The 25,445-nt window shown below is 34.5% G+C and overlaps 1 protein-coding gene across 3 annotated transcripts; it reads right to left on the reverse strand.

Annotated features, from left to right (window-relative positions):
• On the reverse strand, positions 1–25,102 carry LOC125650400 (myosin-IIIb-like). 3 transcript variants are annotated; one of them, XM_048878671.2, is made up of 29 exons: positions 24,858–25,102; positions 23,322–23,387; positions 23,073–23,203; positions 22,211–22,416; positions 21,119–21,275; positions 20,649–20,877; positions 20,257–20,365; positions 19,969–20,085; positions 19,761–19,861; positions 19,463–19,549; positions 19,262–19,327; positions 18,976–19,092; positions 17,191–17,302; positions 16,998–17,068; positions 16,809–16,874; positions 16,581–16,700; positions 16,208–16,293; positions 15,988–16,083; positions 15,758–15,849; positions 13,391–13,555; positions 12,840–12,973; positions 11,554–11,750; positions 11,258–11,347; positions 10,664–10,781; positions 10,525–10,572; positions 10,134–10,205; positions 9,564–9,602; positions 3,013–3,207; positions 1–1,576 (listed from the first exon to the last, which is right to left on the reverse strand). In XM_048878671.2, the coding sequence occupies exons 1-29, from the start codon at positions 24,966–24,968 to the stop codon at positions 1,553–1,555; spliced, it is 3,222 nt and encodes a 1,073-aa protein (XP_048734628.2). In that variant the 5' UTR covers positions 24,969–25,102; the 3' UTR covers positions 1–1,552. The 3 variants fall into 3 exon arrangements, with proteins under 3 accessions (XP_048734628.2, XP_048734629.2, XP_048734630.2); XM_048878672.2 differs by lacking the exon at positions 9,564–9,602; XM_048878673.2 differs by lacking the exons at positions 1–1,576; positions 3,013–3,207 and adding an exon at positions 5,591–9,321.
• Positions 25,103–25,445: the final 343 nt, after the last annotated feature.

A 25,445-nucleotide genomic window follows, 5' to 3' on the forward strand; every position in this document is an offset into this window, starting at 1 on the left:
TAACTTATAGAAGTTTTATTATGTGCAGGAGGACACTTAACAACAAAGGGTTCCAAAGATGTTTAGAGATCACCCATCTCAATGACCGGCATATACATCTTGTAACGTTAAATCTCTGATAAATTAGAAGAGAACCTTGCTTACTGTATCATCATAAAAATTCTTAATTCTAAAATCAGAAAAAAGAGATATACTTGTTTATCTGAAAAAAAAGACTGAACATTTTACAAAGGCTTAAATTTTCAGTGTTTAACAAATCTTCTATGTTAGTAGATAGGCTCTTGTTTAAACATAGCAAAAACAATCAGCATTTTAAAACATAAAAAGCTTGTTATACTGTTTCGTGTGAAAATATATAAAACATCAATTCTTATATCAACATTGTAAATATACAACCTGTCACCATTACAGCCAATACGCGTACGTGTACACATGTGCAAACTTCTATCTAGTTAAAAAATATTTTATAATCTGAATTTGTAATGTATTATGCAACTGAAGACAATATTTACATTCCACCATGATTGTGGTATGACAGACTTCAAAACTGTGTGCATTTCCAGCCTCTAAGCATCCCAAAACCACACTACAGGAGAACATAGACATCACAATGCCTATTTGACATATTACAGAAAGAAACCACAGCGATTCTATATTTGTTACAACTCGTTGGCTGACAAACACGGAGAGTGGGAGTGGGATATTACAATGCTATTAAAAAAAAAACAAACACCACGTGTAAATTTAATGTAAATAAAAATATTACCCCAATGTATATTATGCTAACAATATGAAAACACTGTGTTGATCATTTGTCAACTCCCCTGTACACTGTTGTGTTAAAACATATATAAACAAATACATCGTATCTCTAATTAGTTCATCGTAAAGAAAATTGTCATTACGAATGATGAACCAATTACCTAAGACATGCCTGTAACTTCCACGCACAAGAAAATAGCAATGATACCAAATGTTCTTCGAGACAGAAAAGACTCCTTCCTTGTACAGAAAACAAATTTGGTTTCACATCCAAGTACATTAATGTCGGTAAAAGATTTATACGATTCAGTTCGATATTTCAAACTTGAATTAAGAGGAAGAAAACAACCCAAATTAAGTCAACATGTAACTTATAGCTAACTATAAATACTTTGATACATAATATAAACGAATAAACACAAATGATAAGGGCTTTGCATTACTTGAAATATTGCGATGATAACTCTTGATAGACAGGAACAAAGAAATATGCGAACAAAGACAAAAGGGCCGTGACATATTCACAAATCTATCTTTTGTAACAAAACGTTTGTATCATAAAATCATTCATTTCCCATAGCAAAAAAAAAAAAAAAAAAACCTCTTCTCAGCAGAACCAGTTTTACATTCGACTGATACACAAAATTAATATCCCTTTTCTTTTAAAAAGGATAAAATCGGGAGCTGTGATATGACAGAAAAAGATGTCAGAAATATGACATCAGAAATCTCACAGGGTTCTTTACAAGGGATGAAATATTGATCATGGTTGCGTTTCCCTGCTGCCTCTTCAGTGGTAGTCATGCTGTTTCGTCTGTGAATGACAAGCGATGAGTGCCAATTAATATATACCGACAAGAAAATGATGAATAATTCGACATATAATTGATTAGATTATTCTTTACTCCTTTCCTAATTTTCTTACTTTACGTCATCATTCAAATCATGAAATACGAGTCCTTATGCTGTAAGTACATTATAATTCTTAATACTTTATTACCGCGATATTGTTGGATTTTTCAAGAAGACAACATTTTCGCAAACGGTTCAATTTCGTTCATCAATACGTAATTTTGCAAAATTACTAGTATTAACATGAATCTTGCCTTTTGCATCAGGGGAGCATCGCGAGGTCAAGCGAAAAACAAAGCTTTAGGGAATATTGAGTAATTTACAGTAACTAATGCTAATTCAATACCAAAGAAGCTCATTCTAACAAAACTTAATAACTTCGCCTTTAAACCAGAACAAATCAAGCTATATTCCGAGTTCAAAGAGCTGTACAAAGCTGAAATAACAGTCCTATGGAAATCGCAATGCCACACTAAACAATGTGATTGATACAAGATTACCAATCCGACTAAATACGTTGAAGAAAGTAGTCTCGATTATATATTCCAAGATCATTACAACGTAATGACCGACAAGCACGGATAGTTCTAGGAATTTCGATTTCTCCAAAATCGCATGCACATCTAATGAAAGGCGAAGATAACGAACAGTGATCAATCTCATAACTCCTATAAGCAATCCAAAGTAGAGGGTTGGCGAACACGGACCCCTGGACACACCAGAGGTGGGATCAGGTGCCTATGCGGAGTAAGCATCCCCTGTCGACCGGTATAATCTTGATCAGGTAAACGTTATCCGTAAGCAAAGTCAGTATGCCAAGAACGGCCTAACAATCGGCATAAAACACGTCACATAGCATTTGACCCAACAATAGGTTGTATTGGGAAACTAAATCATTATAGATATGAAAAATAAAGATTTAGCTCTCATTTCCATCAGGCAAAGCTTATATTTGGGTTGAAGTAACTACATGTACTACCGTGTCAATGAATAAGTTTATTCTGGGGAAACATTACTTCTGATCATGGTCTAAGATAATTAAATATTTTAATATCAACAGAAATGTGAGGTCAAAGGAAATAGCGGACAGATTAATTATGACAATAAACAAGCCTCGTCATGGGAGAGGAGAATTAGTTACAATTTTGTATCTAAAAGCAAATAATGATGATAATAAATGAGGACGTTTCGAATACGGTATATTTTACACATAGACATTCAATGCTGAGGACAGTTAAGATACAAGTCATATCTACACACCGAGTTGGATATAATTGATAGGTGTTATTTTAGTCAATATTTTGTATATCGTATCGAGCACAGAGGAGGGAATTAAAATTTGTTATAACTTAGAGTATAGTAATGGTTCTAAATTACGTATTACCACAATGATCGTACCTGGTTGGCCAACAGCCTTTGATATACTTCATCAGGCCTCTTGGGAAGTGGCCGGTTGCTCATAACGGAAGCCTGTGGTTGAACAGACTTCGCCACTGAGTAACTGCGTTCCGGAATTGGAGGAGCTGTATCAGTAGACAAGAGACCGTCCCTGGTTTGATTCTCTGGCACTCGGCTCAGGCGTGTTGGAATTCTCTGTAATTATTATACAATAATATTATTTATAAGATACATCGAATAATGTATCGATCTGAACTACTGTAGCAAACGTTTCAACATTGAGTTTACATACCTTCTAATAATTATTGGTTTTTTTTTCTTGTTTTCAAACTTACATGATTAATGTATCTGTAATGGTGATATATAATAACTTGTTACACGTAAATTACTCGATTTCATCCTAGATTAAAGGAATAGGTAGAACGTTATAGCTCATCTTTGATTAATTAAATTCTCTGACATTTTCAGTTAGTCTTATTTATAAATATATGCAATGCGCGCGCCTCCTTCAGATGTGGTTGGAAAGAAAACAATGACGTCGGTAAGTTTTTACATCGACTGTAGATAAAGGAGTGAGGAAGTATCACATTAAATTCATTATGTTACATGTACGCCGTTTGTAAAACAATAAAGCGTAGTTAGATATGCCCAGATCCTAAAATTGTTGGGGAAAATGGCATGTGGTGTGCTAATAAAACGGTCACATGGTCAGCAGTTAGGTCGATGGAAAGGAAGTATCTAAAAAGACAAGATGTATTTTGAACCTCTTTTCATTTATATCTCTACAACCGTAGTTTTGTGTATGCATATTTGATTGAATTTTTGTTTTATTCTATTAATAGAATTCCGTAGTATTGATATCGTTATTAAAATCTTACACCATTTATCTTTGTACCTTTAAAGATATTATTCTACGTTCACTGTCTCGACATGAATATTCATTAACTAAATTTCACATGCAGTGACCTTGGATGTGACCTTAACTCCAGATTGATATTCAACTTCTAACACGAATTTCCATAACGCAGTTACTTTCAGGCAAAAAGTGACGTAGGCAAGGTCTTGTCAAGCATTACTGGGCAGTGCGACTCAACCGCAACAAATAATCAGGAAAAGGTTACCCCAACCACAGACAGAGACGCTGGATACAGTCAATTAACCCGGATCTGAAATACTGACGCCGGACAAAGTTACTACGAATAAGTTCTGGACAGAGCTACTCTATCCACACAAAGAAACGATATGTCATTCAATGTAGCCCGCAGAAACATTGATACTATTGATAATACTAAAATGTTACGACTTAATTTGAATTATTTTAGTATATCAATAAGTAATCGCTTTAATAACTTATAAAAGACAAAATTACTCGTCTGACTATGTACAATTCCAGTGTGCTTCTATACATGTAAATATCAAGCATTTGCAATTTACCATATCAATAACGATGGATGTTATTTAGAACTTTCAACACACAACACAATGGCGTACGGAAAAACAAAAAGCGTGAATTGATATGAATGCAGTTAAGTTTGCGTATAACCCACAAAATAGCTAAATACGGTTGAAACCTTCCACAAACTAGTAAACGGATAAATCATTATACAGACTAATACAATCTTAAATACTATTTTAAATAAAATCCTAGCCTAGTTAACATGCATATAACATTATCATTACAAGGTATTAAGTACAAAACTCAGCATACCAAACAAAATCCATGCATGAACAATGGAAACAAGAAGCCCATGGGCCACATCGCTCATCTGAATCACCTTGACCCAGCTGTTGCGATTTTAAAAATATTTTTTCAAGGTTGTAGATCACGAAATGATCGTGGTCTTGTCATAAGAAATCTGTATACGAAATATGAAAGCTTTATCTTAAATACATGTAGTTCAAGAGATATTGAATAGCTTAGGTTTTCTTAAAAGTGGGTCAAAAACAAGGTCACAAGTCCGACACCAGGATATCACATGAAAGGTCTTGCCATAAAAATCTATATACAAAATATGAAAGCCCTTCCTTACTTAGTTCAGGGGATATTTGATAGGTTAGTTTTTTTTAACAAGCAGGTTAAACTCCAAGGTGAAGGTCACAAGATTAGAAACTTTAGTACCAAATAAGTTTGTCACAAGGAATGCATATATGAATTTGTTTGTTTTACGTCTCGTCGAGAATTGTTCAATCATAGTGAGCATATATAAGATACGAAGACTCTACCACTTACTATATAAAAGTTAAACTCTAAGATCATGTATGAAAGGTAGGGCTTTACCATATGGAATCTATATACAAATCATGAAAGCCGTACAAGTCAAGTTCAGGAGATATTAAATAAAGTAGGTCAAACTATAAAGTCAAGGTTACAAGGGTAATAAAAGGGTCTTGTCACAAGGAATGTGCATATGAAATATGAGAACATTATCACTAACCATTCAAAAGTTATGAGCAATGTTTAAGTTTCGGACAGAAAGATCGGACAAAATAATATTTATGTTTATCAGCTTCTATTACCCAAACTCTGCTCACCGTAGCTCGTTTTTGCTGTCATAAAAAATCTGAACAAAGAATGATTGAGATTGAAAATTTGTCATTTATTACAATACCAAATGACGAAAGAAATCTTCAACATAAGATTTTGGGGGAAATCAGATAATACATTCTACATGAAAGTACCTGCAAAGCTAAATTACTCAAAGTCTGATTTCCCCCAAAGAAGACAAAATAACTTAAATAATGCTACGCTATAAGATGACAAATAAAAATTCATCAAAACAAACCCAGAGCAAAAAGATGGCGAACAAATAAGGCCACAAATTGATTGCTTTAGAATATTTTCGCGAGGGGAATAAAAGACAAAATACTTGAATGTACACAATTTGGGAACATTAGTACTTGGATATGATTTAGGGTGAAAGAAATTTGGTTAAATTAATTCCCTGTACACTGCTATATAAAACTTTGATCTCGTATTGTAAACACTACCTTCGGGGCCCCTGAATTGAACAAACTTGAATCTGAACTACTTGAAGATACTTGCATATCAATATCACTAATCATGGCTGTTGTTAAGATACAGATTTTTAAAGACGTTCCTTGTGTATTCCCCTGTAAAACGTTGTTACCCTATTGTGACCTCACCCTGCTTTAGGAGGCCACGGTTTGAGCAAACTTGAATCTGCACTACCTAGGTATGATTGCATATTAACCTGACTACTCATGGTCCTGTTCTTGAGAAGAAAATTCTAAACTATTTCTTCTATATATCTGAATGTATTTTTAAAAATCCCATATTGTGGTTCCACTCTACCTTGGGGACCATGATTTGAAAAAAACTTGAATCTATTATTCTGTCAGCAAATTTCATGTAAATTTCAACTCTCCAAGTAGTTCTTGGGAAGAAGATTTTTTTTTTTAGAGATTATATATAAATATATATCTAAATAATTAATTCCCTTTTGTGGCCCTATCCTACCCACGGGGGTCATGGTTTGAAAAACTTTAATATACTCTATATCAATAAGCTTTCAAAATTTACTGACCCAGTGATTATTCTTGAGAAAAAGATTTTACAAACATTTTTCTTATGCATGTTCATGTAAAACGTTGATCCCTATAGTTGCCTCACCCTACCTATGGGGGCTATAATTTGAACAAATATGAATTGCACAATGTCAGGCAGCTTTCCTGTAAATTCTAACTTCCTGACCTAGTGGTTATTCAGAAGATTTTCAAATGACCCCACCCTACTTTTGCCCTCCCTTTTGAAGGGGACATGTCAATTCAATTTTTTAATCTTTATTTCTTTGAGCCCACTGATTCATAAGATTAACAATTGAACACAATGATAATTGAAGGTAATGCAGAGAGAGAAAGAGAGTGAACGTACAAAGTAAACAGGTAAAAAATTAAACATCAATGTGACATTTTCTTAATAGTATATTGGTCTAGAATACTTTTTCAACCCCCCCCCCCCCCCTCAAATCGTTATACAGTGGATATTTCAATATGAAATGAAATTCTTCATTAATATCATAAAGATCACAACATGTACACAATCTATTAGATTGATTCCGTTGCAGTGTCTATCTAATTCAATATTCAAAATACGGTTAGACAACCTAAATTTACTTAACACCCTTCTGTATTTGTTATCTATGTGTTTTAAATATGTTTGCAAACAGAAATTATCGATTATGTGTTGATATAAGCAGCCTTTTGAAGATCCAACAATATTTTCAAACATATTTTGTTCATATACATTTAGAAGTATTTGCTTTATAACAGAAAGATATTTAAAGTCTACGTGGTTTTCTGACCATATATAGTTTAAACCAAGTAATGACAATTAATTTTTAATATGTAAAATCCATTTGTCATTTCGTACCACTAAATTTTCGTAACAAGATTTGAGATTACAATTTTCTGTTGTTCTTAATTTGAACCAATATTTGAAAATTTTAAGTTTCATTGTAGTAACCAATGGCAAATGCCCAAGTTCAAAATAACCCATGTTGTTAGAGGTCTTCTTGCCGACACCAAGGATATATTTACAAAAATTGAAATGTACTTTTTCTACTTCGACACATCTGTAAAAACCCCACACTTCCGATTCATAAATACTACAAACATGTGACAAAACAGAGCACAGTTTCTACATGTCCCTCATTTGAACAAATTTGTAAAATAAATTGTTCTATAACCTATAAATCCTAGAACATCAACTGTGAAAGTCTCATTTATTTTGGCGAAAGGGTCAATTTTAGTACTGTGTGGCTCTGGTTCTTTGAATCTCCTTCATCCAATGATGACATGTACCAACTTTGATTGAACGGACAGACAGACTGAAGGAAGGACGCAGAGACAGACAACGGACAAATGTACGGACAGACTGACTGAAGGAAGGACGCAGAGACAGACAACGGACAAATGGTGATCAGAAATGTCCACTTGATCTTTCAGTTTATACTTAGTATAATTAAAACTTTACTTGGTAGATGTGTATGATTTTAGATTAAGATATTTTTTCATTGTTCAAAGTAGCTAGAATTTATTAATATATACACTATAATTGGACACCGTCAATTACTTTTCAGAATCACTAGCTCAATGTTAAGATCCCAGCGAAGTGGATTCATTAATTGTCAATTCATTAATCACCGGATTTTTTTTTTTGTTTACTTTAAATAAGTCTTCATTTCAAGTTGGTCATTAACTCGACACACCCCAAATAAAAATACTGCGACGAACGATACATACTTTACCATGGTTATCTTTTTACGTAGCACCAATATATTGGAATATATATTTAAATTTTTAATATTTTGAATAACTTTAGGTAAAACTTTAACGAAATGAAACATTAATACTTTTGATGTCCGATTGTAAAATCCACGATGCGCCGATTCAAAGAATTATGTGACGGGTACAACGTATACCCCAACACACTTTGCGACGATTTTCAAAGATAACCATTTTGGAATGAAATACTTGGGAGTTGATCACACATAATGAAATTTCATCTGATTTTTTATTTACGAAAAACAATGTTAAACACTTCGAAACGTTTGGTTCAAAACAAAAGTTTTTACTGAAAAAACAGAAATATATATATAAAAAAATATCGAATCACCCCTAATAAAAGAAAATATTGTTTCCAAAATATACATTTAGATCATCAGTTTGTATTCACGTTTTCCGTGTATACCCACAATACATTCAAAAACACCATAAAGCTGTGGTCATAAATGCAACCAAATATAAGATACATAGAAAAACAAATGAGGGCATAAGGATAGTACATGCCAAGAAGGAAATGACACATCTGTGATGACGAACCAAGCAATTAAAGCATATTTTATAAAATTCATGTATCTGAAAAATTGCTTCCTTTAAAGTTTCTAACGTAACGTTGCAAAATGTTTTAAGATTTCTAAAATCGCTTTTCAAAGACAACATTTCTGGTATGTATATACCACTCCCATCTTCTGTTCCAAAATGGATATATTTAATAATTCCACAAAGCGTATGTAGATTTGCAGTGTGCCACACCTTCATCATTCACTATAGTAAATACCTTGATACTTTAATTGATAAAATAAACTATTCTTAACGTTGTAGTTATTGTTTGGGCAGATACTCAAGGTATCACAGAAATAAATAGTCTAGTGATATAAAGAATTTACAGTGGTACAGGGCTTGTACAGAACTTTGGGGGAAAAGTATTTTTACGAAGCCATTTGGATATATCTGGGTATACATATACGACACTGACGTAAAAACTCACACTCAATGGGTGTTCAGGTGCTAAAACAACATACACATAGTGTAACATGTGACGACTTTGAATAATTATTATCATTTTAACAATTGAAACACTTCAATCAGGCAGTTAATTAGCAGCAAGGTAAGTCATTGTTACTTTCACTTAATAAATATTGTTATTATCCTATATTTAGTTAAAATAAAGGTATACCAATGGCTCAAAACAAAAATGCGGAATGTAACATAGACATGCACATCTTGTAACAAGGACTTTAAAATCTTACTCTTTGTGGATTCCTTGGAATTTGTTGACTAGATTTTGTCTGTAAATAGTGTGGATTATACAGTTGATTATTGAAATTTGAATAGTTTTGATTCATCGATATTGTCAGTTGTAATGAATAACAAACAATTCGATCAAATACATAGAGAATTGACAATTTAAAATTTCTATTTTTTCATCAACATTGTTTTCACTCTCATGTCAGACCAATTTGATCCCAATTTTATGAAACGTCTAGCATTGTAGCTAGCAATGTCTTTAGATTCTCATCATATTTTTAAATAAGAAAAAAACAAAACAATATTTGCTGATCAGGTTCTGTTCATATTTTGTAAAATATTTGTATAGGAAGTTATCAATAAAATATACTAAGACACAACAGAAATCTATTAGTTTATTTGTTTGATCTTGCATGAATCGAATCAGAAATAGTTTCCAATGAATATTATGAAAGATCATTTTAGATAAAAAGGTATATTTGAAATATGTGTTTAACTGTTTCGTTACTTTTATCTGATATCTGTAGTTTGCGTATGTTGCAAAGAAGATCACAAACAAGTTGAGATTTTACCTGATTCTTTTGCTCCAGCTGGAAATAAAAATTGTCTCCAACCAATTCCTGGTAATCACAAATGCCCTCTTCCTGAATTAAAGAAATAAAAAGTTTAATTTTCGTCAATGAAAATAACAAAATATTGATATTAAAAATCCCGATTACATATTAAGTACACGCACTTAATATTCCATAATATCAATAAATTAATAATTTTCAACACAAAGTACAAGAGCATACACTTGGGTAAAACATGTAATTGTTCAAATGGTTCGTTCACTTGATAAATCATGTACCTGTTCTCATGGGTTATACACTTGATAAACCATTTACCTGTCTATAAAGTTCATACATTTAGTTAAAACATGAACCACTCCACAAGGTTCATACACTTGGGTAGAACATTTACCTGCCCACACGGTTCTGCAAGAAACCCATTCCAGTTGGATATCTTAACCTACAAAAATACAAAATATCACTCTATAGATGCAATTTAGCCACATTTGTATCAAGTAGAGAGGGAGTTGTTAATCCAGTTGATATCTTACACTTTTATGGTACTCCACCATGTCTTTGAGAGTCCTGTGAACTTTCGGTTCCCCAATAATGATGTATTTCTTGTTTGGAAGCTGGTCTATCATGTAATGCCGAGTTCGATCTCCTCCACTGAGAAATAAAAGACCAAAAATATTATAAAAATTCTGAAAATAACATTAGCTGATTTTTAAACGTTTAAAGTATACGAGGGTCTCTACAGCCCAGTAGTTAGGTACTTCGTTACTAGCTTGAAAATACGGATGTATATTTAATTGCTGTTATAAAATTTAGAAATTCATTTCAAAATTAAGGATTATCTCCCTCACGCATAACTCTTATGCTTAGACGAAGTTGACTCCACTTTTTGGCACACTGTTTTCCCCTATAATAACTCTAAATCTTCATTGTTATTTCGGATTTCAAACATTTCGGTTGAGCATCACTGAAGAGACATTATTTGTCGAAATGCGCATCTGGTGCATCAAAATTGGTACCGTATAAGTTTTACAATCTACCATTACATATGTTTGTGTAATGTAAGCTTTGTTATTATAGAAGATATGTAAGTCAATTGGACTCACTTGCTCACTAAAGAGTGGATTTACCTGAAGGACAGTGTGTAACCAAATCTACTTTCACTGACTCTAATCAAATAGCAACCTTTTGGTTTTGTTTTTAACAGGGTTTCTGACTCTCTGCAAAAGAAGAAAACAATTTGATTATTGGTGGTTTATCTTCCTGTACAACAACAATGAAAAATAGAAGCATCAGCCACTTTCTTTTTTATATGAAAACATTTAGTCACATTTATCAATTATAAATATAATCATTGGCATTTATACAAGAAACCAAAAATATCTTATGTTACTATGCTTCATAGTTAAGGTAGAACTCGATGTACCTGCGACTTATGACACCATGGAACCACTCCGCGATAAAATTCCCGCTAACATTGACAGGGTCATAGACCTGTTGAGTCTGGGTCTCCTTAAACCATCGCACTGTGGCCTGCTTAGTCCCAGGAGTACCAAAATTGTGGGAGGACACGGGTTTGAACTCATCTTCTGAATACTCGGAATCGGATGAACTTCCTTCTGCCTGTAGATGTGTCAAACAATATTCTTTTTTATCGAATGTTCTTACTTCAAGCATTCAAATTATCAGTTGCAACGTAAATTCAAGGAAGTAGGTTTGTAAACTTCAGTACTTAATGGTTCTTTTTAAAACTGATATCACAAAGAGGATTTGATTGTAGAGTTAAACAAAAATGAGAATCGGATGTCAGGTAAAAGTTAAAATCGTTTACTACTTATGAACCTGAATTCATTATGTGTTTATACCAATAATGTTGCCACAAGTAGTGAAATTTGTCTCAATGTATAACACACTCATGCATGTCATATATCTTAATAATGTTTACGATGCTACCGTTGGGGCGAGCACAGCCAGCACAAGCACGTATAATCAGCAAATGTCAAAATTATCCGGACGTGTACGAACAATTGTCAAAACATCTCAAAAGCTTGCCACACAACTTTTTACATTTGATCCGCCTAGTCATTGCAGGGAATATAAAGCAGTTGATGAAAACAGTGCATTTTGACGTCATATGGTTTTCGTTGTTATCAACAACAAAGCGTACGAGGTATTAAACAATCCACCTATGTCCGAATGGAATTTTTAAAATTAAGATCATGGATGTTTAAATTCTTTGCATATTCATGCATGGTTGAAAGAAAAGTACCGAATTATCTGCCACACATATAGTCAATATTCATTTATTTTTTAATCATGAAACATATTGATACATCGTTTGTTTTTGTATTGCTTATGTTTTTATTCTGGAAATAGGAAGTTAAGGCGACGTCGCGTTTTAACATCACAGTATGTATAAGCTTGAAGGCACAGTGTATAATTCCATAGTGTTATCTGTGTGTACGGAAAGCTTACATGCCCCAATTGGCGACTGTCTTCCATAAGCCAAGTGACTCGAACAAAAGAAATGAGGGTAAACAATGTAGCCAAAAGTTTGGATTTTAAACTAATTTTCTCTTATACACGTGGTATCATTATAGCTCGCTACCCTCTCTGTGATTATCTATAAAATATCTCTTCCCTGAAAATATGTGTTTGCTGAAAATGAACCACACATAAAGTTACATATACCGTACCCAACAAAATCTATACCTGGGTGCCCATTTCATGAAAGGTCTTCTTCGGCGTTGGTGTTTCATAGCTTTTGGTGCTCATCTGTACCGACTGGACATCGGTAAAATCAGGTACTGGGGGAGAGTTTGCGTCATCAGAAACTCCAAAGAAACCTTTAAAACGATACATCATCGCTGTTCGTTATCTTCATTTTTTTCTAATAACATTTTTAATTCAATATCCGTAAAACAACATGACTTCATATATCAATCTAAAATGACAGTCATTCCATTGCATTTCCTTGTCAAACCTTCTCAAATTTAGTTAATAAAGTTCCCTTAGGCAAGTAATAGAAGGTATTTTAAGATGTAAAGTACTGTAATCATAATACTGATAATACATTGTAATTCATTAATGATTTCATCAAGCAAAACCATTATTACAATTTTTTTAAAATGTTATTGATTTCTCGATGAGTAGAAACAATTTCTGATATGATCAATGCTATCAATGATTTTCGACGACTTTCGGATTTGTCACAAAGGGGACGGGGGTGGGGGCATTATTACAATTATTACTCGCACACTTACTGGATGGAATGTTCATATCATTTTGTTTGGCTATCTGCAGCTGGTTAGTAAGATGGATGTTAAGATTAAAGATATCATCGGCCAGATGTTTAAACCTCTCCGCTTCACTTCTGGCATGGACCAGTCTTCGTCGGTACTCCTGGCGGCCGAGAAATCCTCTTGCCACTAACAAAAAAAAAAACCCAACGAAAATCGGTTTAATCTGTTGTATATATTCATATCTTGTGATCAGTCATTCAAAGAATTACTTTGTTAAACACCTCTCTGATTCTATGCACAAGTACTCTGAAGCTTATTAAAAAATGCTGGAGTTCCTCATTCATCAGGTCGTCAAACAGTCTGTTGGAATTCCTATGGGCACGGAGTGTGCTCCTTTGTTAGTTGACCTGTTTTTATGTTCTTACGAGGCAGAATTCAAAATCTTGTACATGAGAAAAAATATCTCTTTCTGTGGCCTTCAAACTCGACATTTACATATATCAACGATGCTGTATCTACAGTATTATCTGTCTAAACCGGCTATATGTGGATCCAAAGAAATTGGCCGGTTTGCACAGAGTCCGGAGTGCAGAATGTTGACAAGAATGAGAGTTGCTTCTCTTGTATTCACTATCAATGCATACGTGTGTAATGATTGCTAACGTTTTAATATATCACAAAAGAATTCAAAATGTAAAAATATGTTTTATTGTCGTGCTCATTTGAAAAAGTTTCAATTTTTATTAAACAGTTTAAAATCTGGGAATTATTCGCGCAATTTTCTGTTGGTAAATTGTCGATTTCGTCTACATCATCGCCGTTATCAAGTGCTACATTATGTACGTTCGTCAAGTTTGTGTTGTGTTCGTTTAAAATTTGTCTTTCCCAGCTTTCATTGTAAATGTATCGCTTTTAACTGTCTCAATTTGTGAAACGGAAACTAATGTAATGTCGAGTGATCGACCGGACATGGCAAGTTGTGCTAACTAACTGCATATCATCACTGTCTGACTCGCCGGAGAGCTCCGAGAAGTCCACGAGGGGAAACCCTGCTTTTGGAAAACATAACAGGATTGTTGCCGATTTTGTTTCATTCCAAGAATGTATCGAATTCATCGATTAATTGAACTTTGTCTTCTAATGTCAGTTCTCGTCTCTGTCGTTAGGGGTAGGGCGCCATTACCTCGTGCGTTGTGCTGTCATAATTGAAAAGTGCACCCCCTAAAAATCAGGTTTTATTTTAAACTGATCGCGACTCATCACCAGTTGAACTCTTTTACTTACCTGTGGCTTCCCTTGAGACACCCTTTGTGTACTCTGTGTGTGATCGACCGAATACCGACAGGTTGGTCATCGTGGGGTGGCTGGTTTAAATGCGATAATTAGAGCTAATTACGAGCAGTTGGGACCTTGTGTACACCAAATACAATCGACCGCACCAATAAGGGTGGTGTATCATCGAGGGCCCGGTTTACACAGGATAATTAAAGTTAATTGATAGCAGTTGGGACTGTGTAAGCCGGCCGATATACAGAATACGCAGTATCCGGAGTACAGGGAATTATTAATAAAGGAATTGTTAAAGAAATGTTAGGGACTATATTTTGTGGCCGGAATTGACAGAGCGCCGGAGTACTCAGAGGCCGGTTTGGACAAATTATACTGTATTAACAATATTAATTTTCATTCATATGTCAATTCGATATATCCCAGTCAATTCGATACAAGACATCACAGAGTCCTCCACATCTGCTTCATACGTATATATTTTATAGAACATAGATGTTAACGGTGAACTAACTACTCAACTCTTATGACAAACATGATGACTTCAGCTTCTCCATCGTCAATATCCCATATTTATGTAGCAATATTCCACAATCACCTGCATATGGTATTTGTTTCTCATACGATTCTATACATAAGGATTGTTTTGTTTTGTGTATGGTAAGTTTTTAAATCGAGACAGGCTATTAAGTTGATGTTACAGGGGTTCCAAGAGTCTTGTTTAAAGTTTTAAAGTCACCATTTTGCAAATTCTATGGTCGTTGCAACGATCTAATTTACCAACACAACCTGTGTTTTGGTAAAATGCTGTCTGATATGTTTCATACCAATTTGGGTTGTTCTTTACACACTGATTTTGACTACAAATCACTCAGTTTACCCAATCGAGATATAGGGGTCATGGCGAGTGTGACCGATCTACAGGCGATGCGCGATCTTCCTAGACACCTGATCCTATCCCTGGTATATCCAAGGGTCCGTGTTTGCCCTACTTTTAATTTTGTATTCTGAATAGGAGTCATGAGACTTATCACTGTTCGTTATCTTCACTTTTCGTTTTAATATTATCCTCATAAGGTTTTCATCAAGATAAAGTCTTACCTTTTTGTATTTTAATGGCAGAAAATCCCATTTTCTTTAAAACATCAGATAATTGTTCCAAATGATAATATTTCATGAAAACCTTTGTTTTGCTGCAATGAGAGATTCGATTTGTTCAGAAACATAAACGTATTAAACAATTGTATTGAGAAACAAGTATCCAATTTATAAAAGTCAGTTTGCTGAGAAATAAAATTGGGATACATTGTAGTAGCTGTTATAAAACCTACCCTATCTGCCAGCCAGTTATTTTGCTTGCCTTTAGAATCTTAACACAATTTTCCTTTGTTCCTGGTAAAGCAGCTTCACATTTTATGATTTTGTACCTGTAATGGTAAACACAACCTTAAACTGCTAGACTTAAAACTACACTCAAACGTTTATATGACGCGTTATCTACCGTAGACTACATATACTGAATATCCTCACAAAGCTATACCATACACTTACTTTTCTACAAACTCAGCAAAGGATGGCCTAACAGCAAACCCCTCTCTTCTGATTTTGATTGTTTCCAACATACCAGTGTATAACAACTGAAATAGACATCCATCATAGCAATAAGATCTTATCATGCAATTTACTTTCCTTATTTATATTCCAAATTATCCAATGATTTCCACATGGATAAAAATAGATATAGGTTGTGTGAAATCTTGACGAACCTACCTATGTTCCAGTATGCACTACGTGATTATTTTCAAGCAAATATCAAAATGATTTTAAATCACATCTTTGAACAATGAAAGTCAGGCATTTGTATTCAACCAGATATTCGTTTGCCTTCATCCAAATTAGTGGTTTATGTGTACTTATTTCTTACTTGGTCATGAATGTAGGTTTCATCAAATTTTCCTGGGACTTTTAGGTGGTTGGGTTTCAGACACCGTACAAATACCGGGGAAGATGACATCATTCTCTCCATCAAAATATTCAGGGAAGTCTAATGTTAATGATGCATCAAAATGAATATGCATTGATTGCTATGTACTACCAATTTTATTTGATTTATTATATAACGAGACAAAGTCACAAGGTTTGTTTAAATTACCTTAAACTGACCCCCAACAGTCAGTTTCCTATGTCTTCCATCACGACCACCTGTTTTAGGCGGCTTCTACAAGATATAACGTGTATATACAAACACAATCACACAAAACTCAAGAGTGATAGGAGAAATGCAATCAGAAGACACACACCAGACACCGATTACATCGCTGGGTACAAAATGTCATCTGACCTTGCTCCTCCTGGTTGTTCTCGTCGACTTCCTCGCCTGGAGGGCTAAGGTACCAGTTCTTGTGATTTGTCCTACAATTTTAGAATACTTTAACCTTTCTTGTGTACGCCATTTGATTAAGCACATGATAACACTTGATTTAGTATACTACATGTAGTATGGAACCAGATTGAATATCAGGCCAGCTACTCACCCCTAAATATCAACTTGACGAGATCATTAGAACTGCTCTGCAACATTTCTGTTACACCTGGGGGAAGTGTATCTCGATTTTTCTCCAGCCAACGGTTAGCATCGTAAGTTACCTGTAGAGCACAAATTGCACTAATCCAAAAGGTTACTTTTAATCTCCATATGGAGGGAAACATCACCAAGTTCTAATGAAACATCACAAATTCAGATCTGTTTTAGGATTTTACTGATTAGCCGATTTATTATTCTTTAACGTCCCAGCAAGAGATTGCACTCATATCCAAATATTAACAGCTTTATGTGTATTGCCACAAAATCAGACTTCAGATGCATTACACAAATTCGTACTTATACTGTGGATTCAGTCCAATACGACTAGGTTCTTTATCGTGCCATATCCTACAATGGGGCGGTTTTTTTTTGTTTGGAGGGGTGGGGGGGGGGGGGGTTAAGGTCTCATTGTAGAGACTTAGATGTTTTTCCAAATGATCAGCATTAAAACGTCCGACTTTTCAACACTTAACAACGCCATTTCCTTAAGAGAAATTACAGACGAGGCTTTCTGACATCATAATGAGGAATTTATTCAATAAAAATGTAACACGACGGAAATATTCATATCTATGAACTGTCATTCAAAACAATATTTTGTTAAACACCACTTTAATTCTTCGCGAAAGTATTCTGAATTTAATATTAAAGAGACGCTGGAGTTCCTCAATGAATATATCTTTGTAGACTAGGTCTTCCAACAGAATTTATTGAAAAGCTTCTTCATGAGAAGAAAATAATTCATTGCTGTGGCATTCAACTTGATATTCAGACACATTGACGATGTCTTACCTGTTAACAACACTCACTTTCATTCATACAAATGTATGTCGATTCGATTTATCTCAGTCAACTCGAAATAAAAGACACCACAGTCGTTCACACTTGCTTCATATTTTGGATATTTTATTGACTGTAGACTCTAACGGCACACTACATGTAACACCTCAACTGTATGGCAAACGAATGACGAGTTTCTTCATCGCAATATTTATGTAGCAATATTCCATTATCCCCTCATAGTGTTTAGGTCTCTCAATAGATTCAATTCATGGAGGCCAGTTCTGCATATGATCAATTTTTAAATCAAAACAGGCTACTGACAAATAAATTGACGTTACAGGAATTTCAAACGTGTTGTTTAAAGTCAGCATTTTGTAAATGCTATGGTCGATATAATGTACAACCTGTCATTCGGTCAAATTCTGTTTGATGTGTTTCATACCAATTGTTAGACTGTATATTGTTTTCGAATACGAATTACTCTGTTTATATGATCAATATATAGGGCTCAAGGCGAGCATAACCGGTTAAGAGGGGATGCTCACCCTCCTAGACATTTGATCCTACATTTGGTCTTTCCAGTGGTTCCTGTCTACCCTACTCTCAATTTTGCAATCATAATAGGATTTATGAGGTTGATCACTGTTTTCTAATGGTGAACTCCGCCCTCTTTCAAAAACTTACATGAATGATAATCTACATCAAGATATAGGGCTCACGGCGGGTGTGACCGGTCAACAGGGGATGCTTACCCCTCCTAGGCACCTGACCCCACCTCTGGTGTGTCCAGGGGTCCGTATTTGCCCAACTATCTATTTTGTATTGCTTATAGGAGTTATGAGATTGATCACTGTTCGTTATCTTCACCTTGCATACTAGACAACCTCTTGGCTCTTGTGTAGTACAAATGTATGGTGTTTTAGTATTAATCTTGCAGCAAACATTTACGCACCTTTCCAGCATAATGGCTAATGGTGAATTTGCTAGATTTTCCATGAGGTGATTTTCCATAATAACTGTTCCCACCAAAGTGGATGTTCAATTTTTCCACTAGAGACTGGTCTGTACCCTGCAAAAGAATATGAAACATCAACAAGATCTTAAATTACTGTCATAGACTCCTGTTTAAATCAACAAACACATGTATGCTCAGAACTCTTTCAATATGTAAAACTGAATAAAACTATAATAGTATATTTTATTACACAATTTATCAACAATCCTGAAAATTTTCTAACCTTAGGAAAATGACTTTCTTCATCCAACAGAGACAGAATTCCAATAGGCTTGATCAGAAATAGATCCTGAAATATACAAAATATTTTTGAATACCGACCAGAATTATAAAACTGTTGGAAAATATTGTTAGTCTGGTAAGATACCAATTTCCCCATTCATTAAGCAATATACAATGCGTTTCTACGCATTATTTTCCTTACCAGTAACGGTTGGTTGTCTACAAATTTGATTTCTGTCCAGTCAATACCTTCTTTAACATATTCATCTTGCTCCATTTTAAACACATGCTACACATACAGGAAGATAAAGATAAATAATTAACATATTTTACGAAAAACAAGCAATATGTAAAATTTTGAGAATAAACTTTCATATATCTATATTGCTTCTGTGTTGTTTATGTCACATTCTAAATCTTTCTATTTATAGATACGATGACATCTTTATGCATGTATTTTCATCAGTATGTAATCATGTGATAGTAAATTTGCTCTGTACCTGATTAAAGAAGAACTGCAGCTGTTCGTTAGCAAGGTTTATACACGCTTGCTCAAAGCTGTTCTTCTCAAAATGTTCAAATCCAAATATATCTAGGATACCTGTAAAATTTAAGGAATGATTTCTTGATTCCTGTATATCTGACGGTACTTAAAACTTTCTGATTCTATATTACCATTGAAGAATCGATGCAGTATCCTTTACTAACCAATTTCTCTTGCTTCAACATTAGAATGTTCCTTTGGGGCCAAAAGTTGGTTGATTTTGTTAACAATCCACCCGAATAGTCTTCCATACAGGGCTTTGCTCAGGGCATCTCTTGCATCTAAAACCATATTTTGAGATCTGTTTACATAAGTATCTTTATAAAAACAGTATGGATGACATCAAACATTTAGTGCACTCCAAATGACAGTTTGTATTTTGTGCTCAAAAATTTCTCCAGACGATGGATTTCTGTCCTTTCACTTGAGACAAACCCTGTACTTTATCTTACCTTCGGCCATTGTTTTTGTGTAGTGTCGCTTAACCTGCTCGCCCCTGGTGAAAGTCACCATATTTGTCAGAGTTCCTATCAATTCATCCCCACCGATGCCAAGGACGTTCTGGAATGAATCCATTTAAAATCATCACTTTTAGACAATGTACACACTCATCCATCAGAAAGAGGTTCATTTTGGATGAACACAGAAATGAGATACATGTAGTGATCACTCTTCGTTATATTCACCTTTCATGTATAAAGCAAAAAGTGTTTTTTTCTGTAACTACGAAAACGGAATATATCAAAATTCTACGATACGAGTTCGTTAAGGTTTTCTTTATTGATTCTACTTTGACAAGACAATAATTGTTTTCAAGAAAAATAGTAAGATGCATAAATCTTACAGCAGCCATTTTAATGGGTCCATTTTTGTCCTGTACATATGATGCATCATCATCATCCATGTCAAAGACCACATTTCCCAGATGGAGGACACCTGCAATAATACTGAAGAGATTTTCCTCCTCCTCATCTGTAAACCCCACCAGATCCATAGCATTCACTAGCTCATCATATTGCTTCCTGTAGTGCATGGGTTCTCGTTTCAAGCAATCAGCACCATTTGTTAAGTACCTAAAATAATGGAAACGTCAAGATGAAGACAAATGCGTGATAAAAATCAATACACACCAAAACTTAGTAATGGTAAAATAGCTGCTATGACGCAGATATATTTGCAGAATGATTATAAAAGGCGTTTTTGCAAGACAATCAGACAAAAATGCTAGAAGTAGCAATCGAATTAGTTTGTTTTAAACACTACTGATTCAATTGTTGCGGTATACCATGACATAGCATTTTAAGTTCATTTCACCTCTGTTTATCAGGTGGTAGTAAGTTGTATGCTTTCTTCTGCTCTGCAGATAATCCACCAAACATGTAGTAAAATATGTGAAAGTTTTCCTCCTCCTTGTTCTGGTGGACAACTCGAGATTTCTCCAACAGGTATTCTGAGATTTTGGCACCATTTACTATCAAGGAACATTTTCATTTCATCAATAAAATGATTGTATCTTATTCATCGCATTGAGATGATATTCTTTGTTAACATACCATTAAAACAAATTAAGAAAAAACTCAAAGCAAACCATACTGGATACCAGTTATACCCACAAGCACTTACTCCTGATTAACAAAATGAGTTATTTAACTTTGCAATAAAGGCTGACATAAGTTACATGTATGTGAAAACATCAAAATTTCAAAACCTATCCAACCTTTACGTCATCTGAAAAGGATGGTTTGGGGGTTCTAATCATTGCCATTTATTTTTTAAAAATCGTTTGATTATGTTTTTAATTTCATGACTACATCTAAATCTGAAAACAGAAATCTGATCTTATTGTTAATTGCCCTAGTCCCGGTAATAGTGCTTGTGATGTGAGTTCAGTCAGGAATAATGCTTTCATTCTCAATATCATTTTAGATACCGCACACAGAATTTTTTGTATGAAACACTTAGACGCAGAACTGTAGCTTTCTAGGGAAAATTGGACATTCACAATGTTCCCCATACAGCTACAATTCTGTAGCAATGAAACACTGATATCATCAGCGTCAACTTTCACGCAAGATAGGGATCAAACTCAGAATAGGAGGAGGACCACAACCTCAGCACTATAGCCTTGAGCATTGATGGTGTTATTGTTATGGTGGCCAAAGGCAATCGTAAAATTGATAAAATGACGAAAAAGCTAGAGAAACTAAATCAGATAGTGACGGATCTAGGGAGACTATTAAATGAACAGAGTCGTATCAAAGCCAGAGGGGGAAATTAGATCGTTAGAAATAGACATCGGGAAATACCACTTCATGCCAAGAGTTGTTTTCAAAAGTATGCTCGTGGTACAAATGTGGTGTTTTATGAATTAAAAGTCTGATAAATTTTACAAGTCGGAGAGAATACCATGGCCATCACGGAATATGAGTTGAATGTATTTTCCAAAGCGGCTGGAGTTATCGTTCATGGCTGTGCGAGCGTTTCCAAAAGCCTCCAATAATGGATTGACCTGTAGAATCTGCTGCTCTAGCTGGGTGTTTCCGCGACACAGCTCTATCAGCTGTTTGATTATTAGCTTGGTACTTTCGGTTTTGCCAGCTCCACTCTCCCCACTGGTTGGTTAAAAAGTACATGAAAACATTTCAAACATAAACATATAGATACTTAAACAAAAATTTGAAAACACTTTAAAAATACACACAGATATGATTAATAGTTTAAAATAAACAAATAAAAAAGACGAAAATGGGAAAACATCATAAGCCTACGGACACACAGAATTAATAACGTGTATTGCTCTAGGTGGCAATCAACTATTTAATTAAATTATTTCATTCAAAATATATACAGATCATAATCATATACCCTTTTAAAAGATTAAGTACAACATTTCTCATTGCTATTATTACTTTGTATATACGTGGGCCTTATCACATGTCGAGTTCCTGGTTTGTACATATACATGTATATATTGCAATCCACTTTTATATTTTGTCAGATATTTTAGCAATTCATGAAAGGTAACCTTGGCGATCTGATGTCATAAATCGAAAACATGTGTCTGAATATGAAACATCAAATGGGCAATAACTAATGTTTAAGACATGTACTTCTAATTACATGAAGTGGTAGTACAGTGTACATGGTGTTCAGAAAGTGTACATGCATTTTCCTGGTATCCAAGGAAAATCTCGAGTGCAACACATTACCTATGCATGGCTTAATATTTATCATTGATATTCATCTTTTCCGGAAAACATTTCTTTACCTTATGAGCACACATTGGTTTTGGGGAATTCGTCCTCCGTAACCCAACATACACTGGAAAGTCGCGTCAGCAATAGCAAATATGTGAGGGGGGTGCGCACTTTTCTTTTCCATGAAATATTTCTGCGTTTCCTGGACAATATTTAAACATATTGATGTTAACACACAAAGCCATGGTTCACACAAGGTTATTCAATTGTATCATGTAATTATTCATCCTTATTACTTTACAAACTAGATTGCCACTTACTTGTTCTCCATAGATGTGGAGGGGTCTAAATGGATTGATTGCAACAAGAATATCTCCAACATACGTCTAGAAAAGAACGTAAAAGAAATTAATTTTCATGCAACAATAATACAGGAGTACCGTACACCATTCTACACGTATATCGCTATTGATTAGCGCTCTATTCTGCAATATTTAATCACAACAGCATATCACCAGCCACATGCGAGGTGCCAGAAATCTTAACCAACATGTAATCTGTTTTATGTCCTTCTCTCACAAACGATAAATCACATTAAGTAATCAGAATGTGAAAATTACAGCAATAGTCAAAATAAAGTAATACACTGTATGTAATTTCTAGTAAAGTGAATATGGAATTCGTATCACTTAATACATATAATAGCCGTCTCTCTCTCTCTCTCTCTCTCTCTCTCTCTCTCTCTCTCTCTCTCTCTCTCTCTCCATTTGAAAGTTTTCACAAGAGATGTTTATGAAACTGAACAACTGATATGAATAGAAAGCATATCGTGTTACAGTAGCGTTAGCTCGGTTGCAGTACAGATGTACATACGTGCAGGTAATTTTTTCTGTAATGATAACTAGTGCCAATATTAACAATTGTTACTTTACAAAAACACGATTCATTTGTGCTAACATTAAGACTAGATATCACTTCCTGGTACAATCCTTTCAGAATCATTCTACAAATGGTTTGTACCATTTAAAGTCTTCAAATCACCACCTATATGTGTAACAGGCATCCCATGTAGATGGTTTTATAAGCTTAAGACGCTATCTACTTAAAGATTTAAAGTGTGCATACAAAAATATGATTTTATGCAATGGATCACACATGCTACCTGTAATAATCATTGTCCCGAATATATCCCGCAAACCAGGAAGTTCACCTGGAGGAAAGTAAGAGAAAAGGACTATGTTTCTCGTAGTATCGAAATCACCTCTATACTAATGGAGTTTTGGAACGGATCTGTGCATGTTGCCACCAATGCTACATGTACCATTTTTTGAAGTGATGGAGAGATGTGGTGACATACTCAGATAAACATACATTTGATTAACAGGATAGACCACAATGTTTTGTCAGGTCCTGATCGATTATGAAAGCAATACCTATTGTTTTGTTTTTGTGATATACGGTACATGTAGATAGACTACCCGATTTCGAAAGTTGAATTGCTGCCTGCGCATGTGCACACATATGTCCAAAGATGCGTTGTAAATTGAGGAACACGAACAGCGTCATTATGATGTTCTGGCAGATTATAAAACATTACCCAGTAATTCATTATTTCAACAAAGGTTTTGTTATTGAGCTGTAGAACTACTTAATCCGAGACACGCGAAGTAATGTCACGCCCTTCTTAAATTTCACATCAATGTAGAACGATTGCAAAATAAAAAATATACCCATTCAGCTGAGAAATAACCAATATCTGCATGAAATGAGATTTTTTTGCTGATAGCATTATTTATCTTTAAAACCGTATACAGAGAGAATGGCTAGAACCGGTTCAAAGCGCAATGTTTACTCACATAGATATTGTTGTCCATATATCGGACTTTGAGTTCATTCAGCAGCACCTTGCCATCCAGGTTGGCCAGGGTAGCTAAGTCCTCCGTGGCACCTGGCTTGGACTTTTCCATGTCTACAATCCTTAGTTATGTCTAGAATACCAGCGACACTTCCTATTTCGCTCGTCCAACTACTGTTTATAGCTAAATACTAAAGACTCACGAATGGTATTTTACCTTTAATGTGATTGATCTATTTTTAGATTGGCCATCGATGAGTTACCTGTCTGACGTAGAAGTGTACGTGAGGCAAAAATAACCAACACTCTGATTCATATAGTGAACAATAACGACTAAGTTTTCTATTGGGGTTGTTTAAATATAGCTTTAAAACGTGATTTTCGGGTGTTTATGTCCTGACACATAGTAGTATGATTTAATGAATATTTAAATCCCCATAACATTTGAACAGCATGTAAAGTTCCTTATAAGGTCATGAATATACATATGTATTACACAATATTTACACACATTCATACATGTACACAATATTTACACACATTCATACATGTACCCTAATTTGCATACAATCATATGTACCTGTAAAGT

The sequence above is a fragment of the Ostrea edulis genome, chromosome 5 (assembly GCF_947568905.1).
Source record: "Ostrea edulis chromosome 5, xbOstEdul1.1, whole genome shotgun sequence".
In the NCBI taxonomy this organism is placed as follows: Eukaryota; Metazoa; Mollusca; class Bivalvia; order Ostreida; family Ostreidae; genus Ostrea; species Ostrea edulis.

Coding starts and splice junctions, on each gene's coding strand:
- LOC125650400 (XM_048878671.2), bottom strand. CDS start 24,968: ATGGAAAAGTCCAAGCCAGGTGCCACGGAGGACTTAGCTACCCTGGCC. Junction 16,701..16,808: donor CTGTTGGGGGTCAGTTTAAG/GTAATTTAAACA, acceptor CATTAACATTAG/ACTTCCCTGAATATTTTGAT. Junction 1,577..3,012: donor AAAGGCTGTTGGCCAACCAG/GTACGATCATTG, acceptor TGTCATTCACAG/ACGAAACAGCATGACTACCA.